Below are 20669 nucleotides of genomic sequence, written 5' to 3' on the forward strand. Positions count from 1 at the left end.
TTTAGGCATCCCACGCTCCTTAACGAGTGCCAAAAATGGCCGGGTCATTTCGCCTGCATTCGTTAGCATAGGCATAGTTTATTTGCTATCCATATTGTGCCTTAGGCCGACGACCCGCGTAGGAAACAAAGGATGATCTCACTGTCATTCGTCTACTGAATAGGGCCGCCAAGTCTATAGCACCATGCTTCCTGAAAGTAAGTTCCACGTCAATCCTTCAGGAGATTTGTGCTTTGATCTGAAAATCAATAATCATAATGGGCAAGAATTTAGTGAACAAATTAAATTACTTTTTAATTTCGATTCGGATATACATAATATCATGCATACAAGTAATATCTATCCCATCCTTATGCTTAGAGATTATTTAAAGCTTTAGACATTTTACATGGGAAACCCCTAAAAACATAATCTTCGTAGAGCTTTGTGGTACTGACATGAAGGATGGATATTCATTATAATATCCAAACCTAAGTATAAATTGATATTCAAGAAATATGTAGTAGTCTTTTAGTGTCCTGCATTAGAAAAAAAGACTCATATCTATCTTTGAGGCCTACAAGAAAATGTAGAGTCCATGAGAAGTCTTCTGGATATACTCTTGTTCTACCTACTTCTCTACTATAAAGGCTGATGTCCATCCTTCTGGTGGAGTGCTGGCAACCCTGCTTCCAAAGTAATGTTTCAGGCTGGTAACTCTAGCGGGGCTAATTGATTGGCGACATTGCCTAGGCCAGCCCATGCGTGACCTTTCTAGATCCGCCACCGTTCGCCACGCTTTTTGTATAGACTTCAATCGTAGTTCACACGAAATCACAAAGGAGCGAATTTTCCAATCAAGGAAGGATTAAGGAAAAATGAAGTTCTGAAATAACTATTGCCATTCAGTCAGGATGAAAAAAAGGACGAACATAATCCCGTTTCGAGATTTTACTCGTATAGTGTTTCGATTGATGCCAATTTATGGATAGAATAGGTTATCTATTTTGCCGATAAAACTACTAAAGGAGAAGGGATGTATTTTTTTTGCCTTTTTTGCATTCTTCGAGCGGTGAACTTACTTTGACGGTATTACAAAGGCGAGTGGAATGTACCAACAATCCAATGGTCACAATTGACAGTTCCCGAAACTTAAGCCTAGTTTATTAGCGGGCCACTAGTTAATAAATCAATTTAGTGCCTTGACTTTATTTAGGAGACCTAGTTCTCAAGCTTAGTTGTTAAGGCTCCTTAAATTTAACGGCTGGAATCCAGGCCTGGCTATTTTCAGATCTATCTAGTTATGGCAAGCAGTTGTAAAATAGGTCACTTTTTTATTGTGTTGCTACGGTGACTTTTTAAAACTATGTCTTCATTGTGCATCTATTTATAGTCACGCTAACTACCCTACAATTTGCATCTTTGTTTTAAAAAACAGGCCAATTTACGTCTTCCATAAAACAAAGCACTTTTTTGTAATACGACGACATAAAACACTAATCTAGGTATCATATCAGACACATTAAAGTCCCATTAGTTTTTTACAAGACCTATCCTGATGATGATGTTATCCCAACCAGAACATTCTACTGGCTCCATAAGTAGTATGAAATGAATTTATATTTTCTCAGAAATGTGCCACAGAAGTGTACTTTAGTGTCAAAAGAATTCAGGCATCATTTTACATGATTTAAGATTAATAATTGGGCTAAATAGTCTACATAATTATTGAGAGAATTTTAAGAAAAAATTGAATATGCTCTCAAAATATTATCACTTGATCATTATTCTGGAAGAAAATCAAAGTGACTGATCTAATGTAGAAAGCAGCATACTTCAAAATGTAATTTTCTTCAACAAAGCACGTAATGTTTAATTCAATCAGAGATTCATTGTCAAGAAGAGATAGGTATCAAGCTTTCATCTGATGCTGTTGTTAATCCTTCAATCCGTACAATTCAATACAGTCGACATTGAATACATGCAAATTATTCTAAATTCTTTCAACTACTACGAGTAAAATCGACTTCATCATAATAAAGACTTTATTGTAATAGGCCTAAACTAAATAGATAACAGATGTATTGTGAACCATTGACCGTTTATATTGTGTGGGTTGACAATGTAAAGCAATCAAAAGAAAAAAATGTGAGTAGCGCGAAATGTGTCCTTGAATTTCAAGCCATGTACCTATGATGTAACATCATTTTAAAAAAATAGCATATTATGGGCCTTGTTCACCACCTCCGAGTAAGTAAGTATCAAGTTGGCTATTCGTTGCTTACAGAGTCACAAATTAATAGCAATTTATTGAATAAGTATCACTATCTCTAAATAACGCTTTAATACTTCTTACTTGCTAAATGCTATGAAGTGGTAATCAGGAAGTTTTAAGTGACCCCTATGGTAAAACCACAGGCATTTTGTTTTCATAGGGGTCACTTAAAAATTAGGCATTGATGGTGAAAACGGGCATAAATGTTTCAATTTAAAGGTGATGATGACAGATTCATTATCGTACCTTATTATTCTATTCAGATTTGCTGGTGACTATACAATAAAGACGATTCAGTATGTTACGTGACGTTTCAGAAGCTGGTTTAGCGTAGGTAGAGCTCTTAAATGATAATTTAATTTTGTATTTATTAGAAATCCTATCCAATCTAGACTAGGAGTCATTAACCTTCAACTCACTATAAGGTATAGTTCGAGCAGTACAATCTAGAAGCACTTACTTTATATTAAAATTATTAGCGTATCTACTTTGTCTCTAAGGTATAGAGTGAAGTTAGGGACTGTAGAGTTAGGGCGTGTACAGTTAGAAGTTCAAAGTTCAAACGTTTATTTGCCAAAACACAGAAATACAGGGTGACAATAATATTATGGTAGGATCATGTGTTTGCTCTACTCGCAGACGTGCAAAAAATACAGAGTTCAATATAATAATAATAAATGTCAAATAATTAAGTAAATGTCAGAAGATGATTATAAAATTTAATTAATAGCATCAATGTCGCCAATTAAGATATTCCTCATATCACTTGGCTCTTCTTCGTATTTGAGTTTTTCACAGTGCGAGCCATAAGAGCTACATTAAAATTTTCCGTGAAAATATTTTTGGTGGGATTCTTATTTGGACAGTTGGCTGTTCGTTTATTTTAAAGTTTGCGACTCTTAATAGAGGCTGACTGTACGCTGCGTCGCCGACTATACAAGCACATGTCGCAACGTTGCGGACTTTCACATGGGTGTTGCCAAAGCTTCAGGCGCTAGACTCAGACACATGCGATATTTCCCGCCTACGGTCTGCCTACTATTCTATTCATCGGTCTCTTTCAATGCAGCGTGGGTACAATGGACTCAGGAGTCTAAAAATACAATACTAAATTATGGCTGTCTACCTCAAATCAGTTCAAATCTATTATTGTCACTTCATTTCAGAGACTGTTTGCAGTTTAAATAATGAATAAATTAATGGTGATTTGTTTAAAGTGTTTAAACCATAACCAATCGCGACTTGATCAATGATCAAGCCAATAAAGTTATAACCAAAAATGCACATACCCACATAAATGTCTCACGTATCTGTTGATTGCACTACAAGATTTGAACCTACAATTGCTTGCTTCAGCAGGATTTGAGTTTTGAATCTACGATTGTATCTGGAGATGTGATTTGGTATGCACAAATCGAGCCAGACGTCCATTAGAATTCTTAAATGGATATAACTATATTTCAATGCAAATAAATTAATAAATAAATAACTTAGACGCAACCACAGACCTAATGGTTTCATCATTAACACCTGTCAACTACAAATATGCCGATCCCTTCGTATGTTTCTAATAAACTCCCTGTAATACCTAAACAGTTTTAACGCAACCATCTAGCATTTACGTTCACTTTCGTTAACTTAAACGTTTTCCGATCAATCAGGTTTAAGGCTTAATTCGTAAATCATACTAAATTGAGATAGCAAATCGTTTAGATGCGCGGGAGTGGGCGCTACCATAAAACGGTAAACTTTTGATCAGAAAGGAATGACGTCCATATTAGACGATACTGAGTGAAGAAACTATAAATGTGTTAGAATAGAGTGTTTATGTGATACAATATCAATGTGACCAGGATCAGCAAAGGCTTGACTCGTAGATCTTTTGCTTGAGGCTCAACTTGTTAGCGATCATAGGTACGAGTCGTTAAGAAGTCTTGTGGTAGCCCAAATTGAATTGATGAAATTCAAGCAATCGCCAGCTTGATTGCAGCCAAGCATAGAGCATGAGTTCACGGTATTTTTTTACGTACGAAGTCTCTACTAACTATTTAATTTAGTCTCAATTTTAGTCCCTTCGTCAACATCAACGAGAATAGTCCTATCACAATCTGCTGGAAATATACGACTTAAATCATTCAGCTTTCATAAAATCGTTCATTTCTTATTTTAATCGATAGTCGACATCATGCTGTACAAAAAAACATGATGTGTTACATTCTGAATCATAGTTCACTTTTATTTTCACACTACATCCAGTGGCTCACTGTGTACAAATAAAAGTTTATTGGTTACAATGATTTTTTGTGTTGCGCAATTGTACTTTTACGAGTTTTACGCGGAAACACAAATGTTTTCCACGTGGTGTGTGTTAAAGAAAACTAAATAAGATGTTTTTTATAGATGTCGACCACTAGAATGCTAAATGAAATTTCGTTTGTAACAGATCGTCATAAATTATAGCCTTTGTATTATTCTGGGTTATAAACAATAACACTGTAAAGTTTCATCAAAATCCGTTCAGTCGTTTTTGCGTGAAAGAGTAACAAACATCCAGACATCCAAACTTTCGCATTTTAAATAATATTAGTAGGACTTAGGTAGATTTCCTTCGAGCCCCGCGATTCGAGACAGTAACTAAGAAGATATGCGCCCGCTTTGATGGGTTAGGTACATTGAATGCTTCCTAAAAGTGATATTTACTTTCAGTAGCACTTTCACTAGTTTACTTGGCCTGAAAACGTATCACTATTTTATTGCTCACTTATTTTTTCACATAAACAAATACTTCATTTATTCATGCGTAGTCTCTATCAAACATGATAACTGCTCTGGTGGGCGTTACTAAGAACTTTCAGGTCCGTATTACTAAACGCATCATGGAAATATACATTTACATAATTATAATAGCAAAAAAAAGTCACGTACTTAATTAAATCATCTTTGAAAATATCCACTCGTACTTCGTAGCTTATTTGTAATAAATAATGGGACAAGTGGAAGTTTCAAACTACGTGAAGTTCCTATGATTGTGTGTGTTTTGTAAATATGAACATTATTATAGTAGTAGAGACCACACATTAAGCACGCTAAAGGACGCTGGAGAGTCGTGACTACTTATGAAGTCAGACAAACCTGACTGCTTGTTGGATGCGATGCGAACAAGTGAAATTGCTCCGCAAAATTCGCTCTTATTTCAGACATTAATATTTAATTTATCAATAATGTAGTTATTATGTGGAGTGATAATATGACAGTGTATGAGTAATTGATGATACATATGTTGCCGAATGACGTATAGCTACCTAAAGTAAAATTAGGTTTAGAACATGCCTCTGTAAATACATAATACCTAATAATAATATTTTTTTAAAATTAAAAACCGTTGAAAATGCGGTTAAAAAATAAATTCTCGCGTAACGTTTAGTAATACGGGTCAACGCTGAAGAGCAATCAATCACCAATCAATGCAGTGTTTACAGAAGGTCGGCGAGTGTTGAAAAGGCCCGGGTTGCGTTCCCGGCTGAACTTTGATTGGTTGTTTTTAGGCCGGATGCGGCCTTGATTTTAAACTGAAATTATTAGTTAGTCTAGCATTGTGATGTAAACTCTACTTTTAGTACTTTATTAATTTAGAACAAGTACCTACTAGAAAAATAAATCGTTATGAAGTAAGTAATGAGAGGTGGCAGAAAAAAATGCAGAAAAGACGCGGTCCCATATTGCATCATAAAAATCACGCTGATAAATTCGTTATGTTTCTTTTTGTATGACAAGTTTGTGGCTTCTAAACAATCTACTATATAAAAATAAGTCGGGTTTTCCTCCCTGACGCTATAACTCCAGAACGCACGAACCGATTTCCACGGTTTTGCATTCGTTGGAAAGGTTCATGCTATTGTAGTGTAAGTGCAACTAAAAATATTTAAGCATTCATCAAACTTCGGTCAATCGCCTATCGCCACTATCTCATTTCGCGCCTTCTTTATGGACAAAGAACCATTTATTTACAAATCACGTGATTTTTTAAACCCGCTTATCCATAAAATCATGCAAACTGTAATCATTTTCAGGTCATTCATCAGCCATAAATTAGACTACCTGACGAAATCCAAGGCTCGCCTAGCCCGATTCAGCTATCTGATGCGATTTTAATGGTGCACTCGTCTGCGCGTGAGTTCACCGCGCCTTAGCCGGCGCGTGCGCAGCTGGGATCATAATGAGATCAGGAAGCAGCGGGGTTACTCTAAAAACTATATCCCAAGTTTCGAATGTTGCCATCCCTCTCTTACAAAGCGAGTTGCCACCATGAGTGACGGTGACAGATAGACACGATAGTAAACAACGTTTCGGAGTAGCCCTGCAGGATTGCCTGCCAGATACACTATCATCAAAGTCCGACGCATTATGTCATTGGGTATTTTTAGCACTGATTATGGTGTCATTGCGAATTACATTATTCATATTAGGTATTATATTTTATTCCATTGAAAGAGTCGTTTTGCTGCTGTTAGTATTTTTTCTTTAAAAGAAAAACTGAATCAGATGTTAAGACTTTTTCCTCTTTATTATTGGGAGGACTTTTAGTTGTAGCAATATTCCCCGTAATGTCAAAACCATCAAATGTTTTTTCCATCTAAATCCTCTGGTGTTTCCAATGCCCATTTGTCATCTGATAAACAAAGAACAGTTTGTAGAAATGTGAGTTGAAGGAGGTACTTAAATACGAAAACTTTATTATTTTTTTAATTCTATGGCTAGGACAATAAAAATGTCTGCGAAAATTTACAATCTTTTCGTGACCGCAGTTCTGTCACTAATTTAACAATTTAACATGCGAGCCAAATTCATGTCAAACGCCACTTAGCAAAAGATTAATGAACTTTCAGAATCGTGTACTGATTGTATTATCGGGATTAGCAATAATTAAAGTGGGCCAGCGTTGCAATTAGTCGCGGCTGTCGCCTGTAATTATAAGCAATTGGCATTAATAAGCGAAGCAATAGATTTTGCTAGTTAAGCGCTTATTGCTAGTTTCAGAACTGTGCTTGCTCTAGGGGTTGATTATGCTGGATTTTAAGTTGGTTTATCTACATTCGACATAGCGATCGATAAACAATTGTAGAGTCATAGTTTTAAAAGGTGATTTTGAATACGAACCTTGGTAGAGTCGTCGTTGTATTAAATAACAGTAGTAAAGATAATATCGTTTTTAATGTGCGATTTAGGTTTTAGGGAAATTCGCAAACGTGTATTAAACTGCTACAGATTAAGTAGCGCTACGACACATCTTTTCGTCGTAGCAAGTATTTTTTAAAGATGTAGAAGGTAAAAAGCTCTTTTCTTTTCACAAATATTTGTCCCCAAATGCTTTAAGCTGAGCGTCATGATGACAAAGCTTTGTATTACGTCACCGCTAAAGTCAAGTTACTTGGCGACAACAGTTATTTTGATGCTTGCGATGCGCGGCCAGACGCTGCGGCGTCGGCGTCGCGGGCGGTCGCGTGCGTTTGCGCAGCTTTGTTGTTTTGCATTATTTAAGAGGGCTCTGAAAGAGAATATAGGCACAAATCTGTTAAAATTAAACAGAAATTCTGTGAGTAACGAAACTTAACAAAATTGACATCAATATAGGATTCATAGGGTTTTCAAAAAGTTCTTAAATGAGCTTTGATGTTCTATGCAGGTTATAGATTTCCGTATAAGAAGTCCTATTGGAATTGTCTCATATAATAAATTATTTTGTATACTCATGAGGCTTTTCGCCCCTGTTTTTTGACTCTATCTATCCCTCGCAAACAACGTGAGCCAGCATGAGCGACAAACATGACAAACCTGAAAATATGAAAACATAGCTAGGTACTACTTTTGCCACTGAAACTGAACGGTCTGACGCTAGATTTACGTGGTCTTTGAACCTGAAAAATGGCATCGTAAAAGCTTGTGCGAATGGACGCCGTTGTTTACACTGCCATTTGTATGCGGTCATGAGCGATTTTTTTTTCAGTTTCGTGAATGTGTTACTCATCTTCCATTCAAAATTTTATTTATACGGTTACGCCAAAGATTTGAGTCGGCTTTCTTACTCTTGACTTATTATTAAGTACAAAAATATGTACCATCTAAGGACATGTTCCCGTAATACTTTCGTACTGGGACTACTGTACTGGTACCTCAGATTCCATAAGATTAATATTAAAAGATATTCTTGTAAATTAGTATGTAATTTATTTTAATTTTTAATCATTGATTTTTTTAACTAAAATTGTTCCAAAAATACGTCTGCAGTCACTTTGAAGGGTGTAAACGTCTACCGGAATAAAAATGATACACGTCCAGAATACCTAACTCACATTTATTGTTTTTAGCACTTACGAAACCCATTGACATCTTTATGCATCCTTTACAATATAGATTCGATATAGTGCTAGACAGTTACCTACTGGTATTCAATAGCATGATGTATAATAATCAATAGCATACAAATCTAGTTATTACCATCATATACGAATAGAATACCGTATGGGTGTACTTTTTGCCAAAATCTAGGTCCTATGAATGGAATTCTAGGCTGTCAAAATAATTTTAAACAGATACGTGATAAGGCAATTTGATGGCGAGGCGAGGTGCATCACCTAAAACTGATACGGGCATGAGTTTGGTTCCTCCTAGTGGCTTCGAGGCAAAAATAATTGTTATTTTCTGATGTTATAAATACACTGGACCGCAAAGTACCCAACCTAGCTTTATGAAATAAAGACTTGTAGAGAATTCCCATTTTAACGTAGATAAAGAATTGTCTTGTGAAGTACCTATTATTATCATAAGTATATCCACATTGCAAACCTTACTAGGTACCAAACTTATCATAGGCAATAGGCATACAAAAAGACAATTAACAAGCCACAAACGACTGCGGCGCTTCATACAACATACAGTGCATCATTTTAATACAATTCCGATGGCATTAGCATTCTGTCGGCAGGACGTGAGTCGCTCGATGAAATTTATGATACGGCTATTATTATCCTGGCTGTCATAGTGATATCATAGCGAAATGAATGTGCTGATGCAAACGCAATAAAACAAATTGGATTGTGAAGTTATGATAGATAAACATATTTTGATATTTTTAGGGAATATTTTTTCTAGCAAAAAAAAAGAAGAAAAACATAACTCTTCTTCCAACTCCTTCTATTGCAGTCGGGTAAAAATGAATTAAGCATAAATAAGAAGCATTACGCCCGTATTCACAAACATTACTATGAGGTCTCACAAGCCGCGGCGTGGATGCACATGGTGACACATGAACCAATCACAGAGCTCTATTCAACGCTGGGCGTTGGATTTACTGCTTCACTTAAGCAAGCATAGTTTGTAAATCCGGCGTTAAACAATTGCGGAAAAGTCTAGCCCATATTACGTGCTCTGTGGTCTAGCCAAACTAAACTTAAACCAAATAAAACTAAGTTTAGCTACCAACCTTGCTATAAATATCGCATTATTTCCCCTTGATCCTGTAAAACATTGACAGTGAATGTTAATTGACAGCGTCCCAAGGTCTGACCTTCCATTGCAGGTGTCGGGTTGCTTCCTGCGGAACTGGCAGGTTCCACCATTGCAGTGGCGTGGCATTCAATTATGCTGCCCCAGTTTGTGTGGCAGTCAGGGTTGGAGTCAGCTTTGGAAGAGGATTAAACAATCAGGGTTGTTTTTAAATTACTTTTTCTTGTCCGTCCTGTAAACTCTACAAACGAAATATGTAGGTATAAGGTCCTTACAAAAAGAATTAAAAAAGAGTTTGCACCTATATGGTAGTTACAAGAGAAACTTTTTTAAAAACAAAATTATTTGCATGCTAATTAAGTGATACCATAATTATGTAAAGCGTTTATAGGAAACTCAGTTTGTGTGATTTTCAGATCAATTTTATTGCTGAGAGGTTAATCTTTAAAATACCAAAATAAAAATTACTCATCATGCGTTGAAATTCAATTGTTAAATAGTGAGAAAATCAGAACTAAATGCTTACAAACAATACGTAGAGTTAGGTACCTGAAAGTTACGTGGATTAAGGAAGCCCAGATCAAAGAGATTTTATACTTTATAGCATACTAGCAGCCAATGTTTATTATTCCTAGAACTACCGAATGGCTGAAGCTGAAAATAGTTACAATGCTAATTACGATGTACAAGAATAGTACAAAACGATTTCTGAACATCATTCGTAGCGTCATCAAGTTAACTTTATCAAGGAATTACTTATTTGTGAGAAAGTATTTAAATGCTTCTTTACTTTGGCTGTAGGATTGAACGTTACATAATATCATCATCATCAGATGTCATTTAGTCTTTACAGCAAAAGCATAACCACAACCCTCTCTAATTAGATTACGAGATGCAAAAGCATACCTACTTCTTCAACAATATTATCGAAGTAAGTTAATTAATTAAGTTAACATCTAAGTTTCTAAGTGCTTACTACACAGGGCGAACTTAAAATGTCTCTCTGCCATTTAACCATTAAATATAAATAAACTTACTCAATCAGCCAAAGTTTCTTCCAAGTTAGGTTGGAATATAACAAACAAGCGAGTCCATCAGGATAATAAATCTCGATTGACAGAGACATTGGAGCATGACAATGACCGATAGCAACAATTTATGCTCTTGTAGAATGTCATACAATGAGTAGTGCGAAATTAATAAAATAACATTATGCACTAATAAACATAATAAGTACAATATGAGGCAGTATTTTAAAGAATGGATGCAGGCCGCTACCAACCGTGCGATGTGGAAGTCATTGGGGGAGACCTATGTTCAGCAGTGGACGTCCTATGACTGAAATGATAATGATGATTTAAAAAAAAAACGTTTTTCTTAACGTTTTACCTTAATAAGATAAGGTATTTCTCCTCCATTTGCTCTGTTTTCCTCTGGCAAATTAGATTGAACTGATTTATTTCCCCATTGACGACCACCTAACGTACTCGTATAAATTGATATTTGAAGATACCTAATAAGTTTCCTAGTACAGTATAGCATTGCACAAATGTTTTTTACAAAACCAGCCCTTGCTAAACCTAGTACTTAGATAATAAACTTTTACTTAAAGTCAATCTTTGGATTATTGTTTAGCATTGTTGAAATTCAACGGAGACGTTGTTCGTCTTCCAACATTTGCACAAGTCGTGCTGTTTGGTTTCTCTACAATTCGATTCTCATTTGCGTGGCTTTTGCATAATACCAAACAATTTGCAAGACCGAAGATCAAACAACTTCAACACTGATGCTTTGTTTAAGCGTCTATGCAAATAAACCTCGTATTTTATACTTAAGTTAACATTTTCTTATATACTTACTTGTGTATAAACCTACGAGGATTATCAGGAAAAAAGTTACGTTAAGTAGGTTACGTCTGTCAGATTTAAGCTGAAAGTTTTTGAAAATTCAGTAAAGTGATGAAATATTCATCCAACTTAGATATTATGATTTAAACCTAGTCAACACCTAAAGACCCAGCATCTACAAAATAAATAAAACGCTAACAAATAATACTTAAGTGAGCTACTAAAATAAAAACAAGATTATGCTAAAAATAAGAGACTAATTATAAACAATTAGCCTTATCTATGCCCTCTGTCTGTGAACTAAATGGTACTAAGAAGACCAGGGCCTGAGTTTGGCCATACAAAACTAGACGAAAGAGAAGTTTTTTCCGCATGCAGTCTTCCGTCAGCCACCTAAATCTTTGTAGTTTCAAAAACCCGACTACTATACCAAGAGCATGAGCCCGTTCCCCGAATTCGGTACATCCTTACTGCAAGTGTCAATGAACCCCTCTGTTTATTTGCAAGCTTTATTGCGCGTGCGACGGCTCCTTTGAGCACAAAATATTTGGGAGCACGGTAGAGTTTCCGCGATGTTCCGCACGCCCTTTGAGGATGACTGAACACAGGATTAACTTTAATAACTTTAAATTAATTTACTGAAATTACATTTTAAAGAGCTAAGTAATTTGGTATTTTCTGCCCTTCGTCGAGGCCTAAATTTAATTTCGGTGAAACCATTGGTGACGGTTTTTTGACTTGAATTAAAAATCTTGCTTGCTTTATGCTTGCAAAATAGGTACATAATGTGAAAATAAGCTATCAGTTTACAACTGAATAAACGAAGAATTTAAGAAAATTTTGTATTTGTATAAAAATATTAATTTACACTATGTTTAGTAACCCTTGATAGTGACTTATTGGAGAAGTAACGCGAGAAACAAACTCCAGAATCGCCAAACTTGACCCTTTTTTACCTGCTTCCTGACTCGCGGTTCCTACTTCTGCCCAAGATGTTTACAACAGCGAAGTAATATAGCTTCGTTGATTTGTTAGTCTTACGCCTAGCAACGAGTTTTTAAAATCGTTTTGTAGCGCAAAAAATTACATTTTCATGTTCCTGTCCCTTTGATGTTCTTTTTTCACATTGCAAGGTTCCACATGTATTTTATTAGAATTAGTAATGGAGTTGTTGACGCTAAACTAACTGGCTATTTTGCACCCTTGACATACGTACTTCAATTTGATTTGAGCAAATTGTTAATTTAACAAACTGATCGGAATTAATGTTAGCTTAAGTAACTATACTCTATTCTGAGGTTTTTTCAAAGTACCTAGAAGATGCTTCAAATATTGGATTCAACTGATTCTGGTTCTGCTTCCCAGGCAAGTAATACATAGTAACTATTACGAGTATGTAAAAAGAAAAGATACCGTGATAATCTATATCAATCAACCCGGTCCTTTATTACTGTCTACCATCTTTACAAGTGTTACAATCGTCAGACACCTATGTTAGGACATCAGGGCTAATTTAGCTCTCACTAATGGTAACCAAAACTTATGATTTATGCATGTAAAACAAGGTTACTAAGCACGGCATACTTAATCCGTTCACGCGTTATGAATAAAATTATGTATCAACGAGTTCTTTGTGCAACATTTTAGATATTCAATTACACTGCATTATCAAATAATGATCGCTAATTAGGTATGACAATGGCCACCGGATATTATTAAAATTGCAGTGCATGAACGATCCTCGTTCAAATTCATTCAGATTCGAAACAGGCGGGATGGTGTTAGTAATATTAAAATTTGCAGCCTTGCTCGATTGTGAGTAATGCAGGTCCTTTGAGGGAAGTTCAGAGGACGTATTGACAAAAGGATCCAAGTCTTGACCCATCACTTACCTACATAGAAAATACAGTTAATTGGTTTTAGAACAAAGCTGTAAGTATCTTGATTGTGGATGCTGCTGCAGCTGACTCATGAAAAAGCTCTGGTAGAACACCAAAGACATTATTTTCATTATTTCGTTCTTACTTTCTGTTAAATGACATTCAGATAAATATGAAAAAGGGAGTTATGTGTGTTTTATAGAGTTTTCAGCGAGATTTACTTTAGATTTAGAAGTGAAATAGATGACATTTTAGGCACTGAAACCTGTGATTTGTATGAAGCTGTTTGATTTATCTACTCTGCTGAAACTCTACAACTTTCAGGGATACTTCAAATTCAGAAGAGGTTTAAAAGGAACTTGTAAACCTTCTGAATTCCAGATTTAACCCATAAAACATTAAATGCAAAAATATTTAAATCTTAGGAGGGTAACATCATTAAAATAAGCACTATAAATCTACAATGTATTGACAATAGATTGTTTTATTGATTTTGAGCTAATTATGTAGCTTGTTTTATTGATTTTGAGATTGGTTTATTAGTATGCACCAGCGTTATCGTGACCTCGATCCGATGAGCCAAGTTGAAGACAATTTTTGGGCACTTAGTTTTTACATTCAAGGCTTACAATGCGAAATTAAATTTGTTTAGCATGACGCTTGACACCGTTAACACCACATTACGACGTTGTAATATGACATAGTCACTATTTTAGGCAAGTGGCTGGTTAGTTGTTTATTATGTATGGTTCTTTTATAGTTATATTTGAACTTCGGTCCCAGTCCATTGTGTATGGATGTCTCAAAAATATATTAATCATTGTTAAGTTATAGACATATCACCTAGTTAAGTTACGTAGGTAATTTCTTACGCCAAAATTTTAAAAACATTGTTTGTATGAATGAATTTTATTTATTGCAAAAGCTAAAGCTTCATGCGGTTTTCACGTAGGAGTAGAGTTTTAAATTTTTTCTTCAATTTTTTTACTCTCGATCCTGTAGACTTTTTTTCGCCAGAAGCAAAGACAGTGAATCATTCAGCCTCACAGATTCAAAAACCTCTCCTCTCCTCTTCATCTATAGGTACTTCTATACTAATATTATAAATGCGAAAGTAACTGTCTGTCTGTCTTGCTTTCACGCCTAAACCACTGAACCGATTTTGATGAAATTTAGCATAGAGATGAGAGTCCCGGGAAAGGATATAGGATAGTATTTATCCCAGTGTTTGAAACAGGGACGCGCGCTATTAAGTTTTTCTGTGACAGACAAAATTCCACGCGGGCGAAGCCACGGGCGGAAAGCTAGTAATAAATAAATCAGAGCAGGAAAGACAAAGTAACCCCGCTATTACACTGAATATTTTAACGCAGACGAACCGTATCTGTAATGAGTATCATAACGAGATGCAATCTTTAACACTTTAGGGCCCAATTATATCGGGTAATGGTATGTAAATAACGCGTATCACGTGATCTCGCGGTGTCGTTTACGAACTATCGAATATTCGATGGGGATATCGATAAAGGACTAGGGATGGAGAGGATCGTGGTAGATAACATCTTAGGAAGCAGGTGCGAGGCGTGAGATACGAGCGGAAAGAGGATTTTTGGGATGATATTTAGTGAAAGGGTTTAATATCTATACTTTTACTTATGTTACAAAGCTGTCGAGTTTTTTTGGGTGGTTGATCTCAGGAACCAAAATGTGTGCTTAAGATGCGCGCCGCCATAAGTTTTAATATATAAGCTTATGCATTTGTCGTCTAAAATCATCGATAAGATTTTATCACGACGTGCCTTTTAGACCAGCTGGTCTGATCGAAACGTTTTAACGACGCAAACTATATCAATAACCGTTCAGCACTATAGCAAACTTTTTTAACTCTTTTTCCGTTAATACCTACGAGAACACCTAGTTTAGGCCATCCTTCATATATCTCTAATAATACATTATATGTATTAGACGATAGTTTATAACACTTATCAGAAAATGCAAATGTGCATGCATTGACCTCGCGAGCCATCTAACTAGTAGTTTTAACTTTACACAAATGTGAAGTAGATATAGGTAAATTAAACTCATGTTAACTAATATTACCTAATTATGATTACTAACAAGCTAATTTACTTGAAAAAAACTGGATAAATGCAGATTATCAAATTACAACAAAAATAGGAATTTAAAGTTGCAGTGCGAACGTCTTTTAAAAATGCACAATGGGACTAATGCCCGTTTTCACCATAAATTCCTAATTTCTAAGTGACCCCTATGATAACAAATAACGGGAATTTTTTTTTCAAAGGGGTCACTTAAAAATTATGGATTGATGGTGAAAACGGGCATAAGTCCACCTTTCGTCCCGTGTCCCACAAATTCCCGGGCCGAGCGTCCCACGGGACACAGCTCATTACAAAGAGAGGAGCTAATTACCGGCCGTGACCGACGCAACCTGCGCGCGCGCAGTTATCATAATACCGATGGCTCGGTTTGTGTTGACGAGGAGATTAATGGGTTAATATTCTTAAATTATAATTCAGCTCTGTACTCTGTCGTAATGTAGTCACGTGGTAGGTATGATAATAATAAAATTATGACACAATTCTTATCGAAGAAAATGAAATTAACAGCCAAAAAAGTAAAAACTTCAGTAGACTTGTTGAACAATAGGAAAAGAAGTGCTTATTATAATTAATTAAATAGATGTGCTTTTAAAGCACATTGCAAAAACAGAACAAGAGTGTTCTATAATATCTATCCTTATTACCTACTTATTTATACATAGGTATAATATAGTTTTTAATAAAATGTATTTTCTTCTTTACAGATCGCTGCTAGTGGCAGCCATCATAGTAAGCAATTGTATAACATGGACCTCGTCGAGGCATCACTACACACACAATGTAAGTTCACTTTTACTATCATACGTTTTATTTCCTACAAAGAGCCATATAAATGATGACCCATAGAATTATAGTAACTAAGTAGAGTATGAACTGTAAAAGTAAAACGTGTGTATAAACCGCTAAAGTGGCTATGAACCAGTATTCAGAACTCCCTGACCATTTGACTCTACCAAATAGGCTTACACGCCTCGCGATTAAACTCTATTAAAATATCAGTCAACTTTTGGACAATTTATCAGCCATACAATACACTCTCATGCAGCTCTACAACTATAAAGACATCGATATTTTAGTGGTGTCGATTGTTTTGAGACGAACCTCGTTGCTGGTGCTTTACGATGCAAATAAGTGTGGCAATCAGAGAAACGGACTTGCCGAATTCGATACAACCCGTGTTCAATCATCTTCAATGAAACAAATGATTGCATCAATCGATAAATGTCACCCATTTGCGGTGGCAAGTTATATGACCTGACCACCTATGACACATTAATTTATTTTATTCTTTACAATATGAACGCAGGAAACTTTCCAATGCGATGAACCTGATTCAACTACAATCTATAGAGAAAGGAACCCGTTATCAACTAGTGTTTGACCACTGATATTCCTCGATAATTAATATTGGCTAGTTATCTACCAGATAGACTACAACTCTTAAGGGCTTCGTTTGTTGTTTAGTCTCGGATAGTTAAAATCTGGTAGATAGCTATCAGGAATTTATTAGATAACGTAACGTTTCATGTCAGGTAACATCTGAAATGCTTTCACGAATCAGTAAACCTGACCCCTAATATGTATTTCATTTCTTCTTCAAATTATAACCATAACTCTCAGTTTCGACGAGGTACCTACTTAATAACTCTACTATATTTTTACGATGTCGGCGAAGATTCGGCCACTCGTGAACTGAGCGCAGCGTGAGACCATTCTAATATTATGGTCTGGACGAGACTCGTAGTATTTGGGATAGGGTTGTGTAGGAATGTATTAAAGATGTAATTTAAGTAGATATGAACAAAAGGTAGAAAATTTTTAATTAAAGTAACAAGTATCTAGCTAATTAATTCCTACACTTCTCTATTTAGATCGGGCGTCTCTTATCGTTTCTTATTATGTATAATTATATAGTTACTTCATATTACATTATCTCCCATTATCACCTTTATGTACCTGCTGCAGAACTTACAAGAAACAATAGGAAGCTTCCAGTATCGTCCTAACAGGAACCACCTACTTGAAACAATCTCGGTTTCCTTGTTTCCACTATTGGCCGAATAGATCCTTTTATAACTGATAGAGTCTCACTTGGCCGTGGCCTTCGTCGCCGTGGGCCACGGCATATGCTGAGTGGGATCCCGTTGCAGTGGGCTGCTCAGTTTACTCTTATTTTTGTTTTTCATCCATTATTATGTGCCACTGTTATGTCTATTTGTGTGATGTCCATTGTAATAAATGTATCTTTCTTTCTTTCTTTCCTTACTTAAAATTCTCATGACAGAAAAAAAGGATCAGAAGATCGTGTAAATAAGCTCTATTCCTCTCGACAGCCCTACTAATAGATCGAATGTAATAGACAAGGCTGAGAAGTTATAAAGCAATCAAGCGGCGCCAAGACTGACGGGAGTGATGACATGTCATCGGTCGTTCACTCGCGATCATTGGCTATTTCGGGACCCATGACCCATCCTAGCAAAGCAATGGGAAGCATATAAATCTTAAGACTTGACAGGCTGTAGCTGAACAGTTCGTCATGGAAGAAATCTCTTTGTCATAAAATTGGCACTGTAATTCATAAAAATAGTTCAAGTATTATAAGCATTGAAGGATCATCAAAACAACTAATCTCACTCAACATCAGGTGCGATTGCGGTCAAATGCCTGCCTTGTTAAACTTAAACATGTCCCTCGAATCTGAAAAAAGACGCTTATCATTTTATTGCACGAAAAAAAACTTGTTTTAAAAAAAAAAGTTTGTTTGATAAACTTTATAAATAGCAACTTAATAACCACTTAGTCATTGAAATAGACAACCTAACACCCAAGAGTTGAACTAGACAGCAATAAGATATTGACCTCGTCACTTGCATTTCCCGTAATTTTCTAAGCAATTTCACGTCAGGTGCGTCCGTCGACTTATCCAAATAAACTGTCATTTATAATTTAAAATCAATCGTTATTCATGTGCATACACTCGAGGTTCTCCGAGTTGCAACACAGCGCAGTGATACACGAATATAAATCTTATTGCGACGTGACAGGAGTCAGAAGAAAGTTGAAGATATGACAAGCTGTTTATCGTCATAACATTTTATTTGAACCATCGCCGGCGAGTTCCCGCAGTGATCGGCATTTTAGAAGAAAGGGTGCGTTTAGACTGGTGACTCTACATTTTGCTATTTTTGTCTTAACAACATTTATGGCCGCCATTGACTTTATTTCTTAAAGTTCTGCAATTTTTTTTAATTGGGCAACTAGAACAAAATTATTAACAACAAGAAGAAGTCTGTTCGTTACAGTGTAAGACTTAAAATAACCGAGAAACGAGGTCACAACAAATGTTAATCAAGCACTTCGTTTAAGAATATTGTCATCAAGAATATAAAAGTGGCCATTTCTTTGTTGGCCACAATTGAATGCCAAGGTCTTACGCATGATCACATCAACAATTGAAGATTATAATGGGAAAGTTCTGGACTAAAATTACGTCAACACCCTTTTATGAACTACTTACTTAATATTATTTGAATAAAAGCAACAAGTTATCTATCTTACTTTTAACTAAAATAATGTTGGCATCAAATCATCATTTTACAAATAGGTGACATATAGTATAATTAATTTCTTTCATAACATTTATGCCCAAGTTATTTGAGCAAACCTGCGATGTATCATCAGCCTTACTTGTAGTTGCTCTTCCAAACACTCCGGACTAGCCCCAAGTGCATTCACCACAACATTTCGTATGCGGGAACCACGCTCGAGGAGTGCAGTCCATAAATCATTCAAATGCAATGGCCGACAGACCATTATAAGTTAGATTGAACATCTTAAGCTGCTTTCGATTATTCCATCGGCAATCGCAAATTGATTTGTTGAATACAATAGCCATCGTTGAACTGCTTTGGTTATAAATATTATAAGTAGTAAAATCATGACGAAAATGCTTCATCTACGTTAGTGATTATTATCTACTCACTTTTCAATATTCCGGCGCTACCTGATTCAGCATTGCTTTGGTGCGTTTATCTGAGATATAAAGTAGATGAGCTTCACTGAAAATAGTGAAATGAAATGAAAATTAAATGTTTTATTCAGTGACACAAAACACGTCAGTGCAGTGATTTGAGTTTTGTTTTCTTACGGAAGAGACTCGACTCTCGAAGAGATCCTGGGCTCGATTCCCACTTGGCGTGGTTTTGTTTTATTTTAATGTTTTCTAAAAATAAATCAGAGTATGATTCTGTACTTGGATATGCCATTGGTCGACAAAAAAGCAATTTTCAGTAGGCAGCTACTGGTTATCTACCAAACTAGTTACATAGTTACTTTCACTTCTCTGATACTGAACTCAACCAAGTGCCATATTATGAAAAACACCCACATGCTAACCGTGGATTAAGATTGACGACAAAAAACGAACAATCACAGTAGCGATGATATGGCGACAAAAACAATTAGAGAATCAATCATCTCATTTACTAAATAGACTGCCACCCAAGATCATTTGGTCGCGGATGAATCATTTGCTTTCTGTTAGACTCAAATCTATTGTCTTAGTTCAGTCAACTTAAGGAACTCCGTGACAAATTAGAAATAGCCGTTTAAGCGGAACACTGAAAATACCAATTTTTAATTAACAGCTGAAATTAGTAGATACTATTGAAGCGAGACGGACAGTAGTTAAATGTTTTGATACGCAGTGTAGAGGTTTGTAAATTTTTATTCATAGCCTGCATATTGACGCCTCTCTGGTTGTTTGTTTATCGACTACGATAACAGCTGCAGTTACGAGTTCAGATCCCACTGGGAGCTAATATTAGTGCGATAAACTCGGGTAGGTACCTATTCTAGTTTTCAAATGAGATCATTCCTGATTCCTTAACATTAAGATGTCATTTTAACTTTCTCCCCCGGGACAAACTTGATCTTCACTGGTTGGGTTTCTATTGACGGTCAAGCTGTAGATCCTGCCTACACAGGAGTTGCAGCAGTGGAAAAGAGAGGTGGTAATAGTCCCGTATTATGATGCGTCAGTCTTCTTGAAACATGCCAAATT

At 35.9% G+C, this 20669-nt stretch overlaps 1 protein-coding gene across 1 annotated transcript in view; it reads left to right on the forward strand.

Moving 5' to 3' along the window:
• The window catches only part of LOC114356782 (papilin-like), a gene marked incomplete at its 3' end in the record, with an annotated part of 82427 nt that overhangs the window by 51298 nt on the left and 10460 nt on the right, over nucleotides 1-20669 (forward strand). The window contains exon 2 of the mRNA XM_028310138.1: nucleotides 16312-16387. Coding sequence (XP_028165939.1) covers nucleotides 16312-16387 — 76 coding nt within the window. The remainder of the gene's footprint in view (nucleotides 1-16311; nucleotides 16388-20669) is intronic.

The sequence above is a fragment of the Ostrinia furnacalis genome, unplaced genomic scaffold (genome assembly GCF_004193835.3).
Source record: "Ostrinia furnacalis isolate ACB-3 unplaced genomic scaffold, ASM419383v2 OfSCF2912, whole genome shotgun sequence".
Lineage (NCBI taxonomy): Eukaryota > Metazoa > Arthropoda > Insecta > Lepidoptera > Crambidae > Ostrinia > Ostrinia furnacalis.